General features: G+C 44.0%; 4 protein-coding genes across 4 annotated transcripts in view; all 4 read left to right on the forward strand.

The window, feature by feature from the left end:
* Positions 1-4,899: 4,899 nt before the first annotated feature.
* Positions 4,900-6,520, forward strand: LOC134299597 (histone H1-like). Its single transcript, XM_062982868.1, has one exon. It carries the CDS (start codon positions 4,927-4,929, stop codon positions 5,617-5,619), a length of 693 nt encoding a protein of 230 aa, XP_062838938.1. The 5' UTR covers positions 4,900-4,926; the 3' UTR covers positions 5,620-6,520.
* Positions 6,521-6,531: 11 nt separating this feature from the next.
* On the forward strand, positions 6,532-9,105 carry LOC100562879 (histone H2B 7). Its single transcript, XM_003221050.4, has one exon. It carries the CDS (start codon positions 8,594-8,596, stop codon positions 8,972-8,974), a length of 381 nt encoding a protein of 126 aa, XP_003221098.1. The 5' UTR covers positions 6,532-8,593; the 3' UTR covers positions 8,975-9,105.
* Positions 9,106-9,112: 7 nt separating this feature from the next.
* Positions 9,113-14,366, forward strand: LOC100561045 (histone H3). Its single transcript, XM_062982869.1, has one exon. It carries the CDS (start codon positions 11,430-11,432, stop codon positions 11,838-11,840), a length of 411 nt encoding a protein of 136 aa, XP_062838939.1. The 5' UTR covers positions 9,113-11,429; the 3' UTR covers positions 11,841-14,366.
* Positions 14,367-19,974: 5,608 nt separating this feature from the next.
* LOC100563079 (uncharacterized) overlaps positions 19,975-23,148 on the forward strand; it is a 34,038-nt gene continuing 30,864 nt past the window's right edge. Inside the window, exons 1-3 of the mRNA XM_062982743.1 lie at positions 19,975-20,122; positions 20,494-20,544; positions 21,416-21,701. Of these exons, the coding sequence (XP_062838813.1) occupies positions 20,062-20,122; positions 20,494-20,544; positions 21,416-21,701 (398 nt within the window). The 5' untranslated portion in view covers positions 19,975-20,061. The remainder of the gene's footprint in view (positions 20,123-20,493; positions 20,545-21,415; positions 21,702-23,148) is intronic.

A 23,148-nucleotide genomic window follows, 5' to 3' on the forward strand; every position in this document is an offset into this window, starting at 1 on the left:
AATAATCAAACATACCATAAAACATAAATTAAGGTATTTAAACATTGCATCGATCCCATAGTTTCCTGTAGCTGCTTATGTATTGCTATCCTTCCTTAGATGCCTGCTCACACAGCCAAGTTTTAAGGTGTTTCCTGAACGCCAGGAGGGAGGGGGCTGGGGGGAGGGGAGTTTCACAGCCGAGGGGCCACGACCAAGAAGGCACTGCAAAGGCAGCAGGACCAAGAGCAGGACCTCTCTGGCCGATCTTAATGCTCAAACTGATTCATAACTGTTTGGACAAGTAAGCTGGACCAGAAGTGTTTAGGGCTTTATAGGTTAAAGCTAGCACTTTGAATTATGCTCGGTAGCAGAGTGGCAGCCAGTGAAGCTGATGCAACAGGGGGTTGTGTTCTCTCTGTACGCTGCTCCGGTGAGGAATTTGGCTACTGCCCGTTGGAGTACTTGAAGCTTCCGAACAGTCAACCCCATGTACAGCGTGTTGCAGTAGTCTATTTGAGATGTAACAAGAGCATGGACCACTGTGACCAAGTCTGACTTCTTAAGGTACGGATGCAACTGGCACACAAATTTTAATTATGTGAAGGCTCCCCTGGCCACTGCCGAAACCTGGGGTTCTAGACACAGTGATGAATCCAGGAGAACTCCCAAGCTGCAAACCTGTGATTTCAGGGGGAGTGTAACCCCACCCAGCACAGGTTGTAACCCTACACACTATGTTTGGCCTTTTGACTGACCAGGAGTGCCTTTCTTGCCTGGATTCAATTTCAATTTGTTTGCCCCCATCTAGACAGTCACAGCTGCCAAGTACCAGTTCAGGACCTGGACAGCCTCTTTAGCAGCAGGTGGAAAAGAATGGTAGAGCTAGACGTCTTTGCTTTTAATTACTGTTATTTCAATATTAATATCAAGTCAGTACAGGGTTTATGGTACAGTATGAGGTATAACGGAGCCCTTGGTGGTGCAGCGGATTAAATCGCTGAGCTGCTGAACTTGCTGACCAAAAGGTTGGTAGTTCGAATAGATGGAGCAGGGTGAGCTCCTGCTGTTAGCCCCAGATCCTGCCAACTTAGCAGTTTGAAAACATGCAAATGTGAGTAGATCAATAGGTACCACTCAGGTAGGAAGGTAATGGCACTCCATACAATCATGCTGGCCATAGGACCTTGGAGACGTATACAGACAATGCTGGCTCTTTGGCTTAGAAATGGAGATGAGCACCAACCCTCAGAGTCAGACATGACTAGACTTAATGTTAGGGGGAAACCTTTACCTACCTTAACCTACATATGAGGTATAACCAATAGGCCTATTTTAAATATTAATTCTCAAGCAACTAGAAACCGTTTTACCCGGCATCTACCAATACCCATGGGTTGCCAGTTAACTGAGAGTGTGCAGTATTGAAGAACGTGTCTTTTGGCATGTGCGGTGTCCCTTCAATAAACTGATAAAAAACATCATCGGCCAGGAATATTATTTTGTTTGTGTTGTCAAAGGCTTTCATGGCCAGAATCACGGGGTTGCTGTGAGTTTTCTAGGCTGTGTGGCCATGTTCCAGAAGCATTCTCTCCTGATGTTTCACCCACATCTATGACAGGCATCCTCAGAGGTTTTGAGGTATATTGGAAACTAGGCAAGTGGGGTTTATATATCTGGAATGTTCAGGGTGAGAGAAAGATCTCTTATCTGTCTGAGGCAAGTGTGAATGTAGCAACTGACCATTTTGATTAGCATTGAATGGCCTTTCAGCTTCAAAGCCTGGCTGCTTCCTGCCTGAGGCAATCCTTTGTTGGGAGGTGCTAACTGGCCCTGATTGTTTCTTGTCTGAAATTCCCCTCTTTTCAGAGCAAATAAATTAAAGAAAAGGTTGGCTCAGAGTGGAAACAGAGACAGTGCATGAAAAGAATCATTAAAAGTCTATAAAAAGGCTGATTTACAAAAAGGGAAGTACAGTAGCATTATTTTGTTGCAAGGAGAGCTATTTGGGGACACCTATAACAGTAAAGGCTACAAACTCTCGATTTTAAAGGTGCTACAGTTGCCACGATAAAGGCTCAGAAGGAGCTACTGTTTCCCATGTCAATTTCAGGCTCGCTTTGTGGGATGCAAACCACTTTATTTCTATGAGAGCAAAGCGACTCTTCCCTGGAGGAAGTTTTGGGTCTGAAAAGAAAGGCTTGTCCCAGTTAAAGTGGTATAGATTAGGCATGGGCAAACTTTGGCCCTCCAGGTGTTGTGGACTTCAACTCCCACCATTCCTAACAGCCTGCTGGCTGTTAGGAATGGTGGGAGTTGAAGTCCACAACACCCGGAGGGCCAAAGTTTGCCCATGCCTGGTATAGATGCACCCTGAGATGGCTCCACTCTCAGGTATGAACCTGTTTGCTAGTTTATACACAATGAACGGGTAGGTATTCATATGTACATATTATTCAATGGGATTGTTACAGGCTCCGACATTAGCGGTGGCTCTTAAAGAGAGCCTTTGGGTTCTTTCTTTAGCGGCGCGCGCCTGTATTTAGACTCCAGCCCTCTCTGCCTTCTGATTGGCTGGAACGAAGAGCGTCGATTTCTCATTGGAGAATGCCCGGGTTTCAAAACTCGCGCGCTTTTGCCTGCGGGGAGAAAGGCACCGCCTCGATTTCCGCCAATTTCTCTTGCTTGAAAAACAAAACAGGCGCCCGGGTTTAATCCCTAATCGGGGCTGTGCTTGAAAGCCGCTTTTGGGATTGATTGTTTAGAGCCATTCCTTCTACACTCCTTTCTCTCTGTGTGTGTGTGTGTCTCTCTCCCCCCACATCAATTTAAAGCTTTATACTATGTATAGGTTGAAAAATACTGGCCAGAAGGGACAAAGGTACTGATGAGCGGATGGATATAACAACAACAACAACAACAACAAATTATTATTATTATTATTATTATTATTATTATTATTATTATTATTATATAATTATAATAATATATTATAGATCATCGTGGATATATTAATAGTAAATATAATACAATATAAATATTATATAAATAATAATAATAAATTATATATTATTATTGATACAATAGTAGTAATAATAATACCATATTATTATTATTATTATTATTATTGACACAACAACATTATATGACACAGCAAACAAGATAGATATGCTGGATTTCGTATCACAAAATCACAAGTCGAACACTTTCCAAGTGTCTAGGACTGTGTGATGATGATGATGCGTGCAGATCCCAGTAGGATGGCCCTTTGCAGTTATTATATTATTATTATTATTTTATGACACAGCAAACAAGATAGATATGCTGGATTTCATATCACAAAATCACAAGTCGAACACTTCCCAAGTGTCTAGGACTGTGTGATGTATTTTCGGATGATGCGTGCAGATTATTATTATTATTATTATTATTATTATTATTATTATTATTATTATGAAGTATTCAACGAGACGTGTGATCCAATACAACAGCCAGCATAATGATCTTGTTTGCTGTGTACTAATTTACTTGTGTATCAAATACAGTAGAGTCTCATTTATCCAAGACTCGCTTATCCAAGGTTCTGGATTATCCAAGCCATTTTTGTAGTCAGTTTTCAATATATCGTGATATTTTGGTGCTAAATTCGTAACTACAGTAATTACAACATAACATGACTGCGTACTGAACTACCTTTTCTGTCAAATTTGTTGTATAACATGATGTTTTGATGCTTAATTTGTAAAATCATAACTTAATTTGATAGGCTTTTCCTTAATCCCTCCTTATTATCCAAGATATTTGCTTATCCAAGGTTCTGCTGGCCCGTTTAGCTTGGATAAGTGAGAGTCTACTGTAATAATAAAAATAAATACTAATATTAGCGGGTTTTGCTTCATTGTAACGTTTATAAACTTCGGGACAAGGTCCCGCTGAATTTAATAGGGCTTCCTCTGAACAGTGCTGAAAAGCCTATGGCTATCGAAGCCTTTCATGGCCGGAATCACTGGATTGCTGTGAGTTTTCCAGATGGTAAGACCATGTTTCAGAAGCATTCCCTCCTGACGTTTCGCCCACATCTATGGCAGGTATCCTTAGAGACGAAATACAGCACGGGAAAACTCACAGCAACCCAGTCCATAGCTAGTTTAGTCCATTGAGTTCAACAAACCTTCCTCTGAAGACTGAATGCACCTAAGACGATGAAGAGACCCTTTGCTACAGCGTTGCTCATTTTGGGGGCTGCTGTCGAATGAACACCTCTTGACACCTCTTTGCTACGGAATCCTGGGCTTTGTCGTTTGGTCAGGCACCAGTGGAAGTAGGGTCAAACTGCCCACAGCAGGCATGGGCCAACCTGGGCCTCCGAAGGGGCTCCTGGTGCGCTTTGCCGGGGCCTCGCCTGATTAGCAATGGTGCCTCTCCTGACTGGCAGCCTGTGTTACCTCCGTCCCTTCAAAGCCCACTCGCGGCCACGAGAGGGGCTCCACGGGCTCGCTTTCCACCCTGGCTCCGAGGGCACAGTCCAGAGGAGCCCCCTGCATGGGTCCCGCGTGGGTTTTGCCCCACCAAGAGCTCGAATTTAAAAAGAAAAACAAAACTTTCCCTCCGTGGAGGTGCCCTGGGATCCTGCGGGAGCGGCTCGGGAGCCCTTTTGGGAGCGATCCCCTCCACGGATCCCTCCCAGGCGCGAACCCCACGCAGGGGACCCCTCGCCCTCGAGTGGCGTGGAAAGATTAGGTGTTTTGGTGCCCTTTTTGGCGAGAAATCGGCACTTTATTCCCTCCAAAGAAACACAACCTGAAAGGCCGGCGGAGCGCCTTGTTGCCGGCGAGGGGGCGTGGCCGAGCGCGGGCCAATCAGGAAGCGGCGCCGCTCTATAAATAAGCGGCGCCTGACCTAGTTGGGCTCACTTGGAAGTGTCGTTCCGTGCTGAGAGAGAGAGTCATGTCTGAGACCGCTCCCGCCGCTTCGGCGACAGCTTCGGCTGCCGCCTCGGCCCCAGTGGCCGCGCCGAAAGCGCCGGCGAAGAAGGCGAAGAAAGCGGCCGCCAAGCCGCGCAAGGCTTCGGGCCCCAGCGTCACCGAGCTGCTCACCAAGGCGGTGTCGGCCTCCAAGGAGCGCAAAGGCGTCTCTCTGGCGGCGCTGAAGAAGGCCTTGGCGGCCGGCGGGTATGACGTGGAGAAGAACAACAGCCGCATCAAGCTGGGCCTCAAGAGCCTGGTGAGCAAGGGCACGCTGGTGCACACCAAAGGCATCGGCGCCTCGGGCTCCTTCAAGATCGGGAAGAAAGCCGAGGGCGGCGCGAAGGAGAAGGCGGCGGCGCCCAAGAGGAAGGCCCCCGCCAAGGCCAAGGCCGCCCGGAAGCCCGCCGCCAAGGCCAAGAAGCCCAAGAAGGCCGCCTCCGCCTCCAAGAGCCCTAAGAAGAGCCCCAAGAAGCCCAAGAAGCCCGCCGCCAAGAAGGCCGCCGCCGCTAAGAGCCCCAAGAAGGCCAAGCCTGTCAAGCCCAAGAAGGTGGCCAAGAGCCCCGCCAAGGCCCGGCCAGCCAAGCCCAAGGCGGCCAAGCCCAAGGCGGCGGGGAAGGCCAAGGCGGCCGGCGGGAAGGGCCAAGGCAAGCGGGCGGCGCCCAAGAGGAAGTAGACCCTCTCGCCTGCCTGCCTTCCTTCCTTCCTTCTGCCGCTCCCACCAAAACCCAAAGGCTCTTTTAAGAGCCACCCACTCCCTCAGGAAAAGAGCTGTTCTCCCTTTTCCGGGTGCCCACTGGGCAACATCCATTCCAAATCCGAGCACTTAGACCAGGCATGAGGCTGTTAAGAATGGTGAGAGCTGAAGTCCAAAACTCCTAGAGCAGTGGTTCTCAACCTGGAATCTCCAGATGCTTTTGGTCTACAGCTCTCAGAAATCCCATCCAGTTTACCAGCTGTTAGGATTTCTGGGAGCTGAAGGCCAAAAACATTTGGGGACCCCAGGTTGAGAACCACTGGCCTACAGGCAAGGCCATAGCCAGAAACAAAATTTCAGGGGGGATTTAAACTTTTTTTAAAGCGAATCATGAAGAATAGTTCCATAAGGCAAAATAATTTAGATATCGGGCTCCATTGATAAACTTCAGTGGACACTCAAGGCAGATAAACTCCAGTGTACATTTGTGGGGATTTGGTTAACCAGTTTAAATTAATGAGTAAACCAAGCTTTTTAAAAACTTGAACAATTTCAGGAGGGGGGGTTGGACCCCTAACACTCCCCCCCCCCCCACTACAGCCCTGAGACCAGGTATGGGCAAACTATGGCAGGCATCCTCAGAGGTTGTGAGGTGTTGGAAACTAGGCAAGTGGGGTTTATATATCTGGGGAATGTCCAGGGTGGGAGAAAGAATTCTGTTTGAGGTGGGTGTGAATGTTTCAGTTTGCTGCCTTGATTAGCATTGAATAGCTTTTCAGCTTCAAGGTCTGGCTGCTTACTGCCTTGGGGGAATCCTTTGTTGGTAAGTGTTAGCTGGTCCAGTGCAGGAACAACTATCATGTCAGATGACACAGAGAAGCCATTGGGCTGGGGTAGGAAGAATTGATTCACATTTCAGTTAGCTGGTAGTTAAATTGTTAACTTTTGGATCCAGTCATCATCTGGCGGATTTTAAGTCCTACTACACAAAACTTGGCAGCTTTGTAGGTTATAATATGGTTGGTATCTGAGAGCAGGAGGGTGGAGTAAAATTGTCCTGAACGGCCTGGGTAATTATATAGCAAAGGCAGGATGAGTTTGGATCTAATGTCCCTGTAGAACAGGCACCAGAGGAGCACATGCTCAGTTGCTTCTATTTGACCCGAGTTGCAGGGGCAGAGTCTCTCTGGGTAAGGGGGTCTTCTAGTATCGGCCCTGGAGTACAGCTGATGGAAGGGCGTGACATATGTCACTACATATGTCATACTATATGTCAAATCAGTATCTGTGTTTGGTGGAAGTTTTTTATTTGTGTTTTTATCTATGTAAGTTATTGTACACATTTCATGTTCATATAGTATCATATTGTGTCAATACAATGCAAATAGGAGCCATAGTATCGCAATGGGTTAAACCCTTGTGCCAGCTGGACTGCTGACCCAAAGGTTGGGATGCTGACCTGAAGGTTGCCAGTTTTAATCAGCAAGATGGGGTGAGCTCCTGTCTGTCAGCTCTAGCTTGTGGGAACATGAGAGAAGCCTCCCAGCAGGATGGTATCACATCTGGGCGTCCCTTGGGTAACGTCTCTGTGGACAGCCAATTCTCTCACACCAGAAGCTACTTTCAGTATGTTCTCAAGAGGGTTCTGACACGATTTTTTAAAAAATACAATGCAAATCAAAACTCACGATTCAAATATATTTAAAAGCTGCGAATGGGAACATGTGAGCATGTCTGAGTGTAAATGAATGCAGAATAACCACAAGGGAATTTCACTGGGAAATCTTGTCTCTCGGGATGTATCGCTAGCACTTTCTGCTAGGAGGACTGGCTGCCCAATGATGGAAGGAAAGAAGGAAGGGAAGAAAGAAGGAAAAAGAGGAAGAGATGGATGGAAGGAAGGGAAGGCTAAAGGAAAAAGAAGGAAGGAGAAAGAAGGAAAGAGGAAAGGAAGAAGGAAAAAGAAGAGGAAGAGATGGCTGGGTGGAAGGAAAAGAGAAAGGAAAAAAGGAAGGAGAAAGAGGGAGAGAGGGGAGAAAAGAAGGGCGAAAGGAGGGAAGGGAAGGATGGAAGGAGAAAGCGAGGGAAGGAAGGAACGAAAAGGTGGGAGAAAGGGAGTTAAGGAAGGGAGGGAAGAGAGGAAGGACGGACGGACGAAAGGGTGGAAGGGAAGGAGAAAAAGGGAGGGAAGGAGGAAAGAAAGAAGGATAGGATGGTGTGAGAGAGGAGGGCCTGAGAAAAGAGCCCAAGGGGGCGCATCCGGTCCCGGGCTTCCCCATTCCTGGATTAGATAGACGACCAAATGTGGGAGCAAACGAGAGACAAAAAGCCCTTCAGGATCGTGGTATTTTATCTCCTGAACACGAACGTGGGTAAGGCATTCTTCAGGGCTCATAGCAAACTGTCCCCAAAAGTATAGATTGGATACTATGTGCCATTGAGCCCTGCAGGAATTACTCAAGAGGAAATGCGTCCCAGGAAATAACCGCGTCCCGCTTTAAGACTCTCCCCAAAAGTTGTCTTACTCTCAAGTACCAATAAGAGGTGTTTCACATTCCCGCGTTTTTCCTTACATTGCGCGCAATGGCAAATCTATATCGCGGAGGGTTTCATTTAAAATCCAGTCCTAGACCCGTATCGCTGATGTCAAAGAAATGTCAAGCGCGCATATTTTTGTCAATGAACGCGCCTTTCGATCGTGTCCAATGCCTGGTCTCCTCTCCAGGCTGGTGTGACTTCTGATTGGTTCTCCTCCAGACGTTGGTGTGAAACACCCAATGGACGCTAGGGATCGACTCGCCCAATCAGGAAGAGCCCAAGCGTTCGAGTCGAAAAGAATTTAACTTTTCAGCCAATAGGAAAGCAGCACTACAATCCTCTCATTTGCATACAGGCTGATATATAAAGCGCCGCCGTGGCTAATCTCTCTTTGTTGGGGTGGAAGCTTGTCAAGATGCCGGAGCCTGCGAAGTCGGTGCCGGTCTCGAAGAAAGGTTCCAAGAAGGCGGTGACCAAGACCCACAAGAAGGGGGACAAGAAGCGCAAGAAGGTGAGGAAGGAGAGCTACTCCATCTACGTTTACAAAGTGCTGAAGCAGGTCCACCCGGACACGGGCATCTCCTCCAAGGCCATGAGTATCATGAACTCTTTCGTCAACGACGTCTTCGAGCGCATCGCCGGGGAGGCCACGCGCCTGGCGCACTACAACAAGCGCTCCACCATCACCTCTCGCGAGATCCAGACCGCGGTGCGGCTCTTGCTGCCGGGCGAGTTGGCCAAGCACGCCGTCTCCGAGGGCACCAAGGCCGTCACCAAGTACACCAGCTCCAAGTAAGGCCCCCCGAGAAGGAAGGAAGGAAGGCAGGCCGCGCACTGAACCCAAAGGCTCTTTTAAGAGCCACCCACCGCTTCAGGAAAGAGCTGGCGTCACCTTCGTTGCTGTTGTGCCTTCAAGCTAATCATGAGGCTGAGAGTGTGTGACTCCCAAGGCCCCATTCACACTGCCATGTAAATCCAACTCCCAGAATGAGCCATTCCAAGTGCCAAACAATATTAACATTGTGTTGCTGTGAGTTTTCTGAGCTGTGGCCATGTTCCAGAAGCATTCTCTCCTGATGCTTCGCCCACATCTATGGCAAGCATCCTCAGAGGTTGAGGTCTGTTGGAAACTAGGCAAGTGGGGTTTATATGTCTGAATGTTTCAATTGGCCACCTTGATTAGCATTGAATAGCCTTTCAGCTTCAAGGCCTGGCTGCTTGCTGCCTGGAGGAATCCTTTGTTGGGAGGTGTTAGCTGGCCCTGGTTGTTGTGCCTTCAAGTTAATCATGGGGCTGAGAGTGTGACTCCCAAGGCCCCATTCACAGTGCCATGTAAATCCAACTCCCAGAATCTCAGTATTGAGCCATGCCAAGTGCAAACAGGGATTCCAGACATGAATTAATCAGAACCAGCTTATTTGTTTATCATGTCAAAAGCGAACCAAGAGTACAAGTTGCAATGTTGCAAACACAGTTAAAAAAAAAACAGGCATTATACTAAAGGGCCAGCTAACACCTCCCAACAAAGGATTCCCCCAGGCAGGAAGCAGCCAGACATTGAAGATGCAAGGCTGTTCAATGCTAATCAAGGTGGTAAATTGCAACAGTCACACTTACCTCAGGCAGACAAGAGTTCTTTCTCCCACCCTGAACATTACACAGATATATAAACCCAACTTATCTTGTTCCCAACAGACCTCACAAAAGCATTGATACTATGTAGGTGTATGGATTGTTACTGAATTTTAAAGTTATTCTCCCCCGCCTTGGCTAATTGAAAGATATGCAGGCAAGTTGCCTCCCTTAGCAGACAAGCCTGCCACGTTATTCATTTTTTTTAATTAACAAGACGAAATAATACTGTAATACATGCATATAAAAAAGCAAGAGCGTCTGGTTATTTGCAGAAAATTAGTATTGAACCAAAGCTGCGTAGCGAAAAGGATTTACAATTTTGAAATACCCGCCTTTTGCTGTGATTGGTCCACTCGAGGAGGTTCCCCGGCGCTTTTTATCCAATAGCTGTGTTCGAAAGGGACTGATTTCCCTTTATGATCTTTTACATATTACATTCACAGACGTTCATATATTTTAAAAGCTAAAATCGTGATTATTGAGTAACCTACGAAATATTGGGTTGCTATGAGTTTTGTGAGCTGTCTGGACATTTTCCAGAAGCATTTTTTTCTGACATTTCGCCCGCATCTATGGCAGGCATCCTCAGAGGTTGTGAGGTCTGTTGGAAAGTCGGCAAGTGGGGTTTATATATCTGTGGGATGCCTAAGTTGGGAGAAAGAACTCTTGTCTGTTTGAGGCAAGTGTGAATGTTGCAATTGGCCAGCTTGATTAGCATTGAATGATCTTTCAGCTTCAACGTCTGGCTGCTTCCTGCATGGGGGAATCCTTTGTTGGGTGGCGTTAGCTAAAATATAGTCTTTCAAAAGCGGCTTTACTGTTCTAACTCCAATTCACACAGCACTTGATAGATTATTATTTAAATAATATTAAAATAATAATATTTCGATAATAATCCTTATTATTTGAATTATTTAAATAGGAGGGTGATGTTTAAGATGCATAAGAATAGAACTTGTTTTTTCTCCCTCCGCAGTCCTATTTCCTTATTCTAAATACAGTAGAGTCTCACTTATCCAAGACTCGCTTATCCAAGGTTCTGAATTATCCAGGGCATTTTTGTAGTCAATGTTTTCAATATATTATATTTTGGTGCTAAATTCGTAAATGCAGTAATTACAACATAACATTACTGCGTATTGAACTACTTTTTCTATCAAATTTGTTGTATGACATGATGTTTTGGTGCTTGATTTGTAAAATCATAACCTAATTTGATGTTTAATAGGCTTTTCCTTAATCCCTCCTTATTATCCAAGATATTCGCTTATCCAACCAAGGTTCTGCCGGCCCGTTTAGCTTGGATAAGTGCGACTCTACTGTAATGTATTTTGCAAGAAAACGAATGGCTACTTAATGAAAATGCCCGTTCGCTAGCTTTTGTTGTTGAGGCGCTTTGCAAGGAGTTTGCAAGGCAAGAGCGGGAAGGCCAACCAATCACAATTTACAAAGATCCTCGCGCGCGTTTTCAAATTGTCCAATGAAGTACAGCATTGCTTAGGAGGAACCAATCAGAAACGGGAGCCTTCGCAGAACCAGCCAATGAGAAGCGAGAGGCAGTGTATAAAAAAGGCAGTCGGCGTGAGGGTTTCAGTTCTCTTTACTCAGAGTCAGGGATGGCGCGGACGAAGCAGACAGCGAGGAAGTCGACGGGTGGGAAGGCCCCGAGGAAGCAGCTGGCCACGAAGGCAGCTCGGAAAAGCGCTCCGGCAACGGGCGGCGTGAAGAAGCCGCATCGTTACCGTCCGGGGACCGTGGCCCTGCGAGAGATCCGTCGCTACCAGAAGTCCACCGAGCTGCTGATCCGGAAGCTGCCCTTCCAGCGTCTGGTGAGGGAGATCGCGCAGGACTTCAAGACGGACCTGCGCTTCCAGAGCTCGGCCGTGATGGCGCTGCAGGAGGCGAGCGAGGCCTACCTGGTGGGGCTCTTCGAGGACACCAACCTCTGCGCCATCCACGCCAAGCGCGTCACCATCATGCCCAAGGACATCCAGCTGGCCCGGCGCATCCGCGGGGAGAGGGCCTAAGGACGGACGCCCCCGTTAGAAAGAATGAACGAACCCAAAGGCTCTTTTAAGAGCCACCACTTCCTCGGGCGAAGGAGCTGAAGGCGCTTCCCTTTCCTTTTGTCAGACTCTTAATATTGGGGCCTGTAACAATCTCATTGAAAACTAGTCCAGTCGAATGTCCAGGATGGGAGAAAACTGAGGCACGTGTGAATGTTTCAATGGGCCACCTTGATTAGCATTGAATAGCCTTGCAGCTTCAAGCCTGGGTGCCTACTGCCTCGGAGAATCCTTTGAGAGGGAGGTGTTAGCTGGCCCTGATTGATTCATGTCTGGAATTCCTGTTTTCTGAGTGGTCTTTATTTACTGTCCTGATTTTAGAATTTTTAAAAATACAGTAAGAGTCTCACTTAAATGGGTGGCAGAACGTTGGATAAGCAAATATCTTGGATAATAAGGAGGGATTAAGGAAAGGCCTATTAAACATCAAATTAGATCATGATTTTACAAAGTAAGCACCAAGACATGTTATATAACGAATTTGACAGAAAAAGTAGTTCAATACGCAGTAATGCTATGTAGTAATAACTATACGAATTTAGCACCAAAATATCACGATGTATTGAAAACATTGACTACAAAAATGTGTTGGATAATCCAGAATGTTGGATAAGTGAGACTACTGGTAGCCAGATTTTGTTCAATTTTATGGTTTCCTCCTTTCTGTTGAAATTGTCCACATTCTTGTGGGTTTCAATGGCTTTGCTGTGTAGTCATAAATCAATCAGGGCCAGCTAACACCTCCCAACAAAGGATTCCCCCCTCCAGACAATAGCCAGACCTTGAAGTTGAAAGGCCATTCAATGCTAATTAAGATGGGCAATTGCAACATTCACACCTGCCTCAATGTTCTTTCTCCCACCCTAGACCTTCCACAGATATATAAACCCCACTTGCCTAGTTTCCAACAGTCCTCACAACCTCTGAGGATGTATGCCATAGATGTGGGAAAACGTCAGGAGAAAATGCTTCTTGAACATGGCCATACAGCCCAGAAAACTCACTACAACCCATTGTGATTCATTATATCTGTCTTTGTGCCTTCAAAATGGCCTGTCGATGTATGGTGGCTTCATGAATTTCATTCGAGAAAGAATCTTTGGAAGTGGCTTTGTGAGTTCCTTCCTCTGAAATATAGCCTACATCACCCGATTTTTGTTGACGGTCTCCCATCCAAGTACTAACCCATGCTAACCCTGCTTAACATCCAAGTTCAAAGGGGATCTAGTACTGTATCTTTATTTAGAGTTTCCCAGGATTTATAGATTTGTAGCCTTATAAACATCTGGGAGCTGCATTCAGAGCGATTTCACTTTCACTTATTTTCCTCCCCGTTTCGAACAATATAGTTGGGTCAGTTTCGGCCACGCAAATCTCCTTAGAGAACACTCCGTACAGTCCAATCGGAAGGCGCGCACTGGGAGGAGACTTCTGATTGGTGGATTTCAAACGGGAAGAAAGCCCGCGCTTTTTTGTCTTCTTGGCAGAAGAGACCGCTATTTACCCGGATGAGATGGGAGGAGGAAGCAATATGGAGGCGGAGCTGTTATTCGAGCTATTAGCTGGATCGTTTCCCTGAGTGCATCTACACTGTAGAATTAACACAGTTTGACACCACTGTAATTTCCATGGCTCAATGCTAGGCAACCCTGCGATTTGTAGTTTTACAAGGAGTGAAGAAGGCTCCCAAAACTACAATTTCCAGAGCTCCATAGCTGGAACCGTGGCAGTTCAAGTGGTGTCAAATTGCGTTAACTCCACAGTGTAGATGCAGCAAAAGAAGTGTAGTTCTGTAAGTCTAACCAACAAAACAAAGGGGGCTGGTGAAAGAATCAGCCATTTTTATATGAACTTTAGAAAAAATAAGTTTTGAAATGTTTTTGTTTACTTATGTTTTTGTTTACTTTTGTCTACTTTTATTCCAACTTCATGTTAGTATTTAATTTACAAAGTGCTCATATTGGCATACAGTAGAGTCTCACTTATCCAAGACTCGCTTATCCAAGGTTCTGGATTATCCAATGCATTTTTGTAGTCAATATTTTCAATATATTGTTATATTTTGGTGCTAAATTCGTAAATACAGTAATTACAACATAACATTACTGTGTATTGAACTACTTTTTCTGTCAAATTTGTTGCATAACATGATGTTTTGGTGCTTAATTTGTAAAATCATAACCTATTTTTATATTTAATAGGCTTTTCCTTAATCCCTCATTATCCAAGATATTCGCTTATCCAAGGTTCTGCCAGCCTGTTTAGCTTGGATAAGTGAGACTCTACTGTATCTATTTCCATAACTGAAACCCCCCTTACATTGCCATATAATGCAGTTTCAGATTGCAGTTGGAACTGCATAATGTGGCACTGTAGACTAATATAATCTTGTTCAATGTTATTAAAATTGCTTTGTGAAACTGCATTGTTATATGCCAGTGTAGATGTGGCCTGAGATATATGAAAAAAGAGATTTGACTATACCTATTTTGATGTATTTTGGCACTTTTTACACAGCATAGCTTTTCTTTGCAGATTATCTTATTAACAACTGCATCCTGACTCCTTGGTCTCGCAAGTCCAGAAATGTTTGGCTGGCTTCACATCACTGGTCATAATAATAATAATAATAATAATAACAATACTAAATCTATTTGAACCCCACCACCATCTTCCCGAGGGGACTCAGTGCAGCTCACAGAAGCACTAGTGTCACATATAGACCACTACACCGTATAAAATATATGACATAAATATAAAAACAACAATACATGTAAAATCCCAGTAAAAATTGTAAAAAATATTTTAAAAATCTTAAAATGCAGTAGAACATGCGAATAAGCTGGCTATCTGCAATAACTAAGTGCGGAGTGTCACAATCGGTGGCTCATTGGGCTGGACAGAATGACACAGGCTCAAAGGCCTGTCTGAAGAGTCATGTTTTTAAACTCACCCAAAAGTCTTGAAGGGTGGGGGCAAGTTTAATTTCTTTAGGGAGGGTATTCCAGAGCCGGGGAACCACTACTGAGACGACCCTGTCTCTCGTCCCCATGAACTGTATTTGAGACGGTGGTTGGACCAAGAGAAGGGCCTCTCCGTCAGATACCAATGCCCGCACTGCTTCATAGAAGGAAATGTAGTCTCAAAGACAGGTTGTAACTGAATCATGTAAGAGGTCTTCTCCTGTCACTTTAACCCTGCAAGCAACCAAGCTTCGCTTTAAACCAGGGTCTTTAGGAAGCTGCAACCTGCCACCAGCTGCTCGTGTGGCGAGACCGATATGAGTATCTGTTCCGATGTGTTCCTGTGATAAGGACCAAGCCAGGTGCCTCCTTGGTGAGCTGCCAGGGCTTTGGTGCCCAGACAAAGGCTGACCCTGTAGCTGGGTCTGCAAACCACCCACTCTTTCCATTCTCCATAATAGTGGAAAATCATTGTGGGGGAAATAAACAAGGTGGCACCTGTAGAGGCTGCTGCCAAATGCTTCCTGGGGGCATAGGAACCTTTAGTAAGTGTTGCACTCCACCAGGCATGGGCAAACTTTGGCCCTCCACGTGTTTTGGACTTTAACTCCCACAATTTCTAACAGCTGGCATCTCAAACCTTATAAAGAATGTATTGTGTGTATGGAAAATAGATTTCAGGGGAAGTATGGTACCGCTCCAAAAATCTTCTGGCCAACATGTCACACTGTCTGGGGATAGAGTAAAGGTTTCCCCCTGACATTAAGTCTAGTCATGTCCGACTCTGGGGTTTATTGCTCATCTCCATTTCTAAGCCAAAGAGCCAGCTTTGTCCGTAGACACCTCCAAGGTCATGTGGCCAGCATGACTGCATGGAACGTCGTTACCTTCCTGCTGGAGCAGTGCCTATTGATCTACTCACATTTGCATGTTTTCAAATTGCTAGGTTGGCAGAAGCTGGGGCTAACAGCTGGAGCTCACCCTGCTCACTAGTTTTGAACCGCATATGTTTCCATATAATCATAGAATTATAGAGTTGGAAAAGACCAGAAGGGCCATCCAATCCAAATCCTTCTGTTTAGAAACACAATCAAAGCACCCCTGACATTTTGCCATCCAGCCTCTGTTTAAAAACTGGCTGCTAGGAATTGTGGGAGTTGAAGTCCAAAACACCTGGCCGCATAGATATATATTTCCAAGAGGGAAATCTCTTGATTTAGTTCCCAATTTTATCATTGTGAATGGTAAATCTAGATACTTGTCATTGTTAATGGACGTCAAGTTGACTTTGACTTTTGGTGACCCTATGAACAAAAGGCCCATGAACGAGAGATCACCAAGCTATAAATCCTTGGATGCCAACAAATGGAATATTGTCTGTTAGACTGGTAGGTAAAGGTTTTCCTTTGACATTAAGTCTAATTGTATCTGACTCTGGGGCTTGGTGCTCATCTCCATTTCTAAACTGAAGAGCAAGCATTGTCCGTAGACACCTCCAAGGTCATGTGGCCAGCATGACTGCATGGAGCACTGTTACCTATTGATCTACTCACATTTGCATGTTTTCGAATTGCTACAGAGGCTGGGGCTAACAGCAGGAGCTCACCCTGTTCTCCAAATTTGAACTGCTGACCTTTTGGTCAGCATGTTCAGCAGTTCAGCAGTTTAACCCGTTGCGCCACCGGGGTGGTATCAAGATATAAATGTATCCCTAAGTACTCCACCTTTGCTCATAGCCTGAAAATGGTACTTTTGACCACAGCTTCCAAGATCCTCTGGTCCGCCTGTCCTGCAGAGTGATTCTGGAAGTTGTAACTGAAAAAAGGAAATTTCCTGAGCTCAGGGTTTGCTGCTAGGCATAGGTTTACAAAGCAAATTGATGGACAAAATGCTGTTGTGACATGTAGTGCCATCTCTGTATTTATGTTTGTTTTATTCAGTACTTACAATATTTCTGCCCCAACTTTTTTTCGCCCGCTGAACATAATGGATCTTATGCATTTCCCACTAAAAATGACTGTGAGAGAAACTTAAGACTGACAGCATGCCACATTGACTCAGGTGAGTTTGATGGAAAAATTGAGATCTGAATCTGGACTTGTTCTCCACAGATGTTACATTTCATTCAGGACACCCACAGGTGGCACCTGCCTCGCTGGGGAATTATGGAAAAGCTGAGACTTTATGCTATAGGGCCATTGCCTGGAGTCATCTGGGAATAAAAATGGAAGGAATGGTACCGGAAACTGTCACCTCTTGCTGTGAGGAAATTTGATTCAGGCTCTCCCCGGCACTTAACCTTTCTTAATGAACCATAAAAATAAATGGCTTGTGACTAACATCAAGTGCTCATATGAGACAATTCTCCTTAAACAGTTAGTACCCAATACATTACATAAATGTGGTGCTGCTTCTTTTGATCACAGAGCAAAGAGAACATCTGAGCTGCATATCTGGACTCCAGAATGCAACCTGGCACCAAGGTATAAGCAAGACTCTTACCCAGAGTAATGCATGTGAATGCTTGAAGACCAGCAGGATTGAAAGAGGCCATCTGCCTGTCCACTTATCATGCCACTTTTTTCAGCCTCTCCCATAGTGCCAGAATGGCTCCTACCCTGTTTCCCCGAAAATAAGACATCCCCAAAAAATAAGACCTAGCAGAGGTTTTGCTGAATTGCTAAATATAAGGCCTCCCCTGAAAGTAAGACCTAGCAAAGTTTTTGTTTGGAAGCATGCCCAGCGCTCGCCAAACAAAACACCAGAGCATGCAGGATCAGTAAATGTACATACCAGTTGTACATGGAAATAATGGTAGTAACAAGAAATTCTTGACAGGAGTCACAGTTTGTCTGGTTTGGTTATGTTGGTTTATGATGACAACTACTGTACAGTATATAATAAATGTTCAATTTTTTTGTTCAACAATAAATGTGAATTCTTCTTAATGGAAAAATAAGACACCCCCTGAAAATAAAACCTAGCACATCTTTGGGAGCAAAAAATAATATAAGACACTGTCTTATTTTCGGGGAAACACGGTAATCCTGAGCATCATATGCTATACACAGGCAGCAGGAATAACCAAGGTGTCTGGATACAAAAGATGCCTGGTTCAACTGCAAGGGATGGTGGAAATATGTTACTCTGAAGAAAGAAAGAGGAGAAAGGGGAAGAGGAGAATTAAAGGGTTGTCATTTGTGTGACAGAGTGAGGAATTACTTTTTCTCCACTTTTTACTGGAGGGTCTAGAAGGAGAAGTTGATCCTGCCATAAAAAGGGAGATTTTCTCACTCCCATAAAACTCTTGTAAAGGCATATGACCCTTTTTTGTGTTGCTTGCAAGTTTGAATTAAGTTTTTTTCTTGGCTGTTACACAAAACCTACCATAGAAATCTAAGAAGAAATTATTTATTGCATCCCCTTCCAATATAGCTTATGACACCCATTCACCATGGTTTGGATAGATAGTGGAATTCTGTTGTCATTTGCCATCAGATCAGCTTTGACTTGCCGGTCTTACAGACTGAAGGCCATGACTTCTTTTATGGAACCAATCCATCTCTAATGTGGTCTTCCTCTTTTGCTACTTTTCCTAGACACAGGGCATTCTGCCACAAACTGAGAATGTGCCTGAGAATCTCGCCAAGGATTCCCTCTGAAATTTTACCAAGGACCCTTTGGTGCACTCAGTTTGTACAAAAAGAGATAGTATAATAAAGGTAAAGGTAAAGGTTTTCCCCTGACATTAAGTCTAGTCGTGTCTGACCCTGGAAGGTGGTGCTCATCTCCATTTCTAAACCAAAGAGTCGACGTCCGTAGACACCTCCAAGGTCATGTGGCTGGCATGACTGTATGGAGGGTCATTACCTTCCCGCTGGAGCAGTACCCATTGATCTACTCACATTTGCATGTTTTCGAATTGCTAGATTGGCAGAAGCTAGGGCTAATAGTGGGAACTCACCCCGCTCAGGTCAGCAAACTCAGCATCTCAGCGATTTAACCCGCTGCACCACTGGAGGATCTTGATAGTATAATAGTATACAGACCTATGAAATGGTGCTGCCCTGGACAATTGTATAGTCTGGCTGATAAATCTGTCCTGGCTGTACTGTTTCAGGTTCATGTGAACCAAGAAAACAAAGTTTTACACATCCCAAGAAACCCTTTAATGATTTCTGAATAGATGTAAAATGAAAAGTATTCAGAGATCTACAGGGACAAACAATGCAATTGAAAAGTAAACAATGCCCATTTTCTTGTTTTGTCTTTCTTGATAGAAATGAGCTGTATCATAATATTGCACAGCAGGAATAGGCAGAAGATAGATTTGGATGTATTGGTAGACCTCATAATGATCCGGAGTAAATTGGCAAGGATTTCAGTCTTCCAACTGTTTAAGAAAAGCAGCAGTAACAAAAAACACATCACCTCCATCTGCCAAGTGAGTTGTTAAACTAAATGGTGAAAAATAGAGCCAGATAATCAGTGCTATTTTCAAGCAATTTTCAAGGCTTAGCACTGGCTAGGATGCTTAGTACCAAAAGAAAAAATTACTTTGCTTCCTCTTCTCCAGTCATTTTTGAACCTCCCAAGGGTTTCTGTAATCATAATTTTGTATATTGCTTATGTACAGATGAACCTGGGTGCAGAGCATTAGTCACACTGAAGTTGCAAGATGGAAAATGGGTTTGCACATAATTAAAAAAAAATCTCTCTTGCACCAGAGCTCCTAGAATAACTAATATAAATGCACAATAGGGTCCTTGTCCTGAAGATAAGGGCAAGAAGTACAGGCAGTCCCCAAGTTCTGAACAAGAGTTTGCATTCAAGCCCATTGTCCTGTCAAATCCTGGCTTGGAAGTATAGAATAGTACCTATCATAGTTTAAATGATGATGAATGTTTTCTCTTTATTGCTCCTTTCTGGCCGATCTCGCTAAAGGCAATTACACCGTGAACCCATTATATCTTTATCTTGCCAGATTAGATGCAGGGATCAAGACCTGCCCCGCTGCACAGAGCTTTTCCAGCTATAAGACAGCAGGGTTTGGCTGGGTTTCTTGGCTCTCAAAGATCTGAGAACAGCTTGAGTGCAAGCAGCCAGAGGGTTCTTGGAAACCGATGGACAAATCGATGGAGGGAAAGATCTCCTAGGTGCTGCAGCAAAGATGCTGAATAGTCTGTAGAGCATCTCAAAGGGCGAATAAAATAACAGCCATGCCATGCAAAACAGTACTTCTGATTATTGCCACTCTGCATTGGCTCATGACATATAAATGTAAGTAGTATACTGTAATTTTAATTAACAACAATGTAGCAATACAAATTAAACTGTACAGATTTGTACAGAATGTGTTTATTGTGGCCGCATTTACATTGTAGTTTGAAACTGCATTATATGGCCAGCGTAGACTCATATAATGCAGTTTAACTGCATTGAATTGCATAGGTTGGGGCCACAATTAAATACATTTTGTAAAAATCTATTTATCATAAAAGCTTTGCAAATATGGCAGTGTAGTTGGAGCCTAGGTTGAACACATTCAGCTAACAATGCACCTGCAATTTCAATGTTTTCCTGCCATTTCTTTCTACCAGTTTGGGCTTGTGGCTTCCTGTGTGAGTAGTAATTGCTGTTCTCTTCTCCAGGCGGTGGTGGCAATGTTGCCTTTGCAGACGCTTCAATCATCCCAGTGGGAGGTAAATGCTGAGTCTTGAGTGTTTGATCTGTTTCTACGAAAACCTCTCCTTCTTCCATTTGGCCTTGATGACAATAATAATATTAATATAGAATACAATATAAATGTAATAAGCTTTAAATTATGTTTACTTATGTAGTTTAATTCCATTTTAAATTTCTATATTTTGATGCACATGCATGGAAAAACACTTAGGGTGCATTTACATTGTAGAAATAATGCAGTTTGACACCACCTTAATTGCCATGGATCAGTGCTATGGAATCATGGAAGCTATAGTTTTATGAAGACTTTAGCCACCTCTGCCAAAGAGTTCTGGTGCCTTATCAAACTACAACACCCAGAATTCCATGAAGTGTTTTTTAAAAGTTCTTCCATTTTTACAGTGGTCCTGTGCCCCTAACTCCAGTGGATGTGGAATAGTGACTGTATAGTGCTCCACTTGCTTGGCATGGCAACCTCATATGGGATCTTGGAATTTGCAGTTTAGGGAATCTATTTAGAATTTTCAACTTGAGCGCTCTAAGGCAGTGGTTCTCAGCCTGTGGGTCCCCAGATGTTTTGGCCTTCAACACCCAGAAATCATAGCAGCTGGTAAACTGGTTGCAATTTCTGGGAGTTGTGGGCCAAAACACCTGGGGACCCACAGGTTGAGAACTACTGCTCTAAGGCTTTAGCAAACTACAAACCCCAGTATGTCACAGGAAGTTGCTATAGCAGTTTATGTGGAATTATAATTGTGACTGCGAAGTGTGAAAGGGCCTCCAACTAGGAAGGCAAATGGTTTGTTAATCCCACGTATCAGTTCTTGTGCTATGTGTGTTCTCCATTTTGTTTTCTCACTAAATCAATGTGGTCCCCCCTCCCTGTAGATCCCAATATAGCAGTGGGAAAAATATCATCCCAATCCAGCACATTTGAAGAAAAGGGGATATCCAGGAAGGCCATAGATGGGTCACTGGCAAACAGCTATGTTAATGGAGACTGCACTCTGACGAATCAAGACTTTGAGCCCTGGTGGATGGTAGATTTGATTTCAGCATTTCAAGTATCTGCGGTGGTGATCACCAACCGAGGAGACTGTTGTGAGTCAAGGATAAAAGGAGCTGAGATCCTGATTGGAGATTTGCCACAGAACGGAGGCACAATGAATCCCAGGTATTTGCTCTGCTGTCTCTGACGCTTAATATAGACATGGTAAGCAGAGCTTGAAATCATAACTTTTTGGACAAGCTGTTACAGAGTCCATGCCCAATACAGATGGAGCATTCTGGGAGGCATCGTCTAGAGGTGACATTTCTAAGTTCTGAGTGTAAAGAAAAGGAATTCATGGTAACATTTTGTATGATCAAATGAGCTTCATTTAAAATACTAAGAAGTTAAAAGCACAGAGGACAGGTGGGTTGTACTTGTCCATCCTGGATGCCTCTCTGCCAGCCTTCATGTGTTGATGGGAAAGGTTAAGGCTGAAAGGTAACTGCATAAATGTAAATAAAGCTAAGTTTGGAAGAGTGAATTTTTGAGGACTACAACTCCCAGCTTCTGAGAACTGTTGTCCAAATTGTCACTTTTTAAAGCTGTGACTTGAGGTCTCCCCTTCTTGTAAAAGTCAGTAGTCAGTAGTCAGCTCAGTATGATTATAGTTCCTATTCAGACCTTCTCTTTCAATCAGGAATGCCATACATGGCAGAAACATTTTGGTTTCACTGGACTTTTGGTGCAATTTAATTTTGGATAGGCCTTTTTAAGACTCAAAGCCTCAGGTCACTTAATATGGTAAGATGAATTCTTCAAGAAGTTCCTTATTTCTATGGGTTTGGCAGAACTCTGTAAATTGGATGGAGCTACAGTAGAGTCTCACTTATCCAAGCCTCGCTTATCCAAGGTTCTGGATTATCCAAGCCATTTTTGTAGTCAATGTTTTCAATATATCGTGATATTTTGGTGTTAAATTCGTAAATACAGTAACTACAACATAACATTACTGCGTATTGAACTACCTTTTCCGTCAAATTTGTTGTATAACATGATGTTTTGGTGCTTAATTTGTAAAATCCTAACCTAATTTGTTGTTTAATAGGCTTTTCCTTAATCTCTCCTTATTATCCAAGATATTCGCTTATCCAAGCTTCTGCCGGCCCGTTTAGCTTGGATAAGTGAGACTCTACTGTATTTTGTTATTTCTCGTTTTGGGTAAACTCAGCCTATCAGTTAGTTTTAGGATCTTTATAAACAGAATGTGATCCACTGAATTGGAATCCTCAAAGAGATGAGATTATATTCCAAATGGAAGCAGCAGCAATAATAATAATAATAATAATAATAATAATAATAATAATAATAATAATAAAAATTATTTTTATACTCCGCCAACCATCTCCCTGAAGGGACTCTGGGTGGCTTACAAGCGGGACTAGGCCTGGGACATACAACAAAATTCACCAGCTAAAAACACAGATCAAAACATAATGACATATAATAGTCCACTTAAAACACAAATAAAAAACAACGAAGTATAAAAGCTATATCAAACCAAACTCAACAAACATTGACACATGAAGTGATCCTATTCAGCAATCCAGCTGGCCATGCTTTTCCACAGAAC

The sequence above is a fragment of the Anolis carolinensis genome, chromosome 5, assembly GCF_035594765.1.
Source record: "Anolis carolinensis isolate JA03-04 chromosome 5, rAnoCar3.1.pri, whole genome shotgun sequence".
Taxonomy (NCBI): domain Eukaryota; kingdom Metazoa; phylum Chordata; class Lepidosauria; order Squamata; family Dactyloidae; genus Anolis; species Anolis carolinensis.

Excerpts from the sequence above, each read along its gene's own strand:
- LOC134299597 (XM_062982868.1), top strand. The coding sequence starts at position 4,927 with ATGTCTGAGACCGCTCCCGCCGCTTCGGCGACAGCTTCGGCTGCCGCC.
- LOC100562879 (XM_003221050.4), top strand. The coding sequence starts at position 8,594 with ATGCCGGAGCCTGCGAAGTCGGTGCCGGTCTCGAAGAAAGGTTCCAAG.
- LOC100561045 (XM_062982869.1), top strand. The coding sequence starts at position 11,430 with ATGGCGCGGACGAAGCAGACAGCGAGGAAGTCGACGGGTGGGAAGGCC.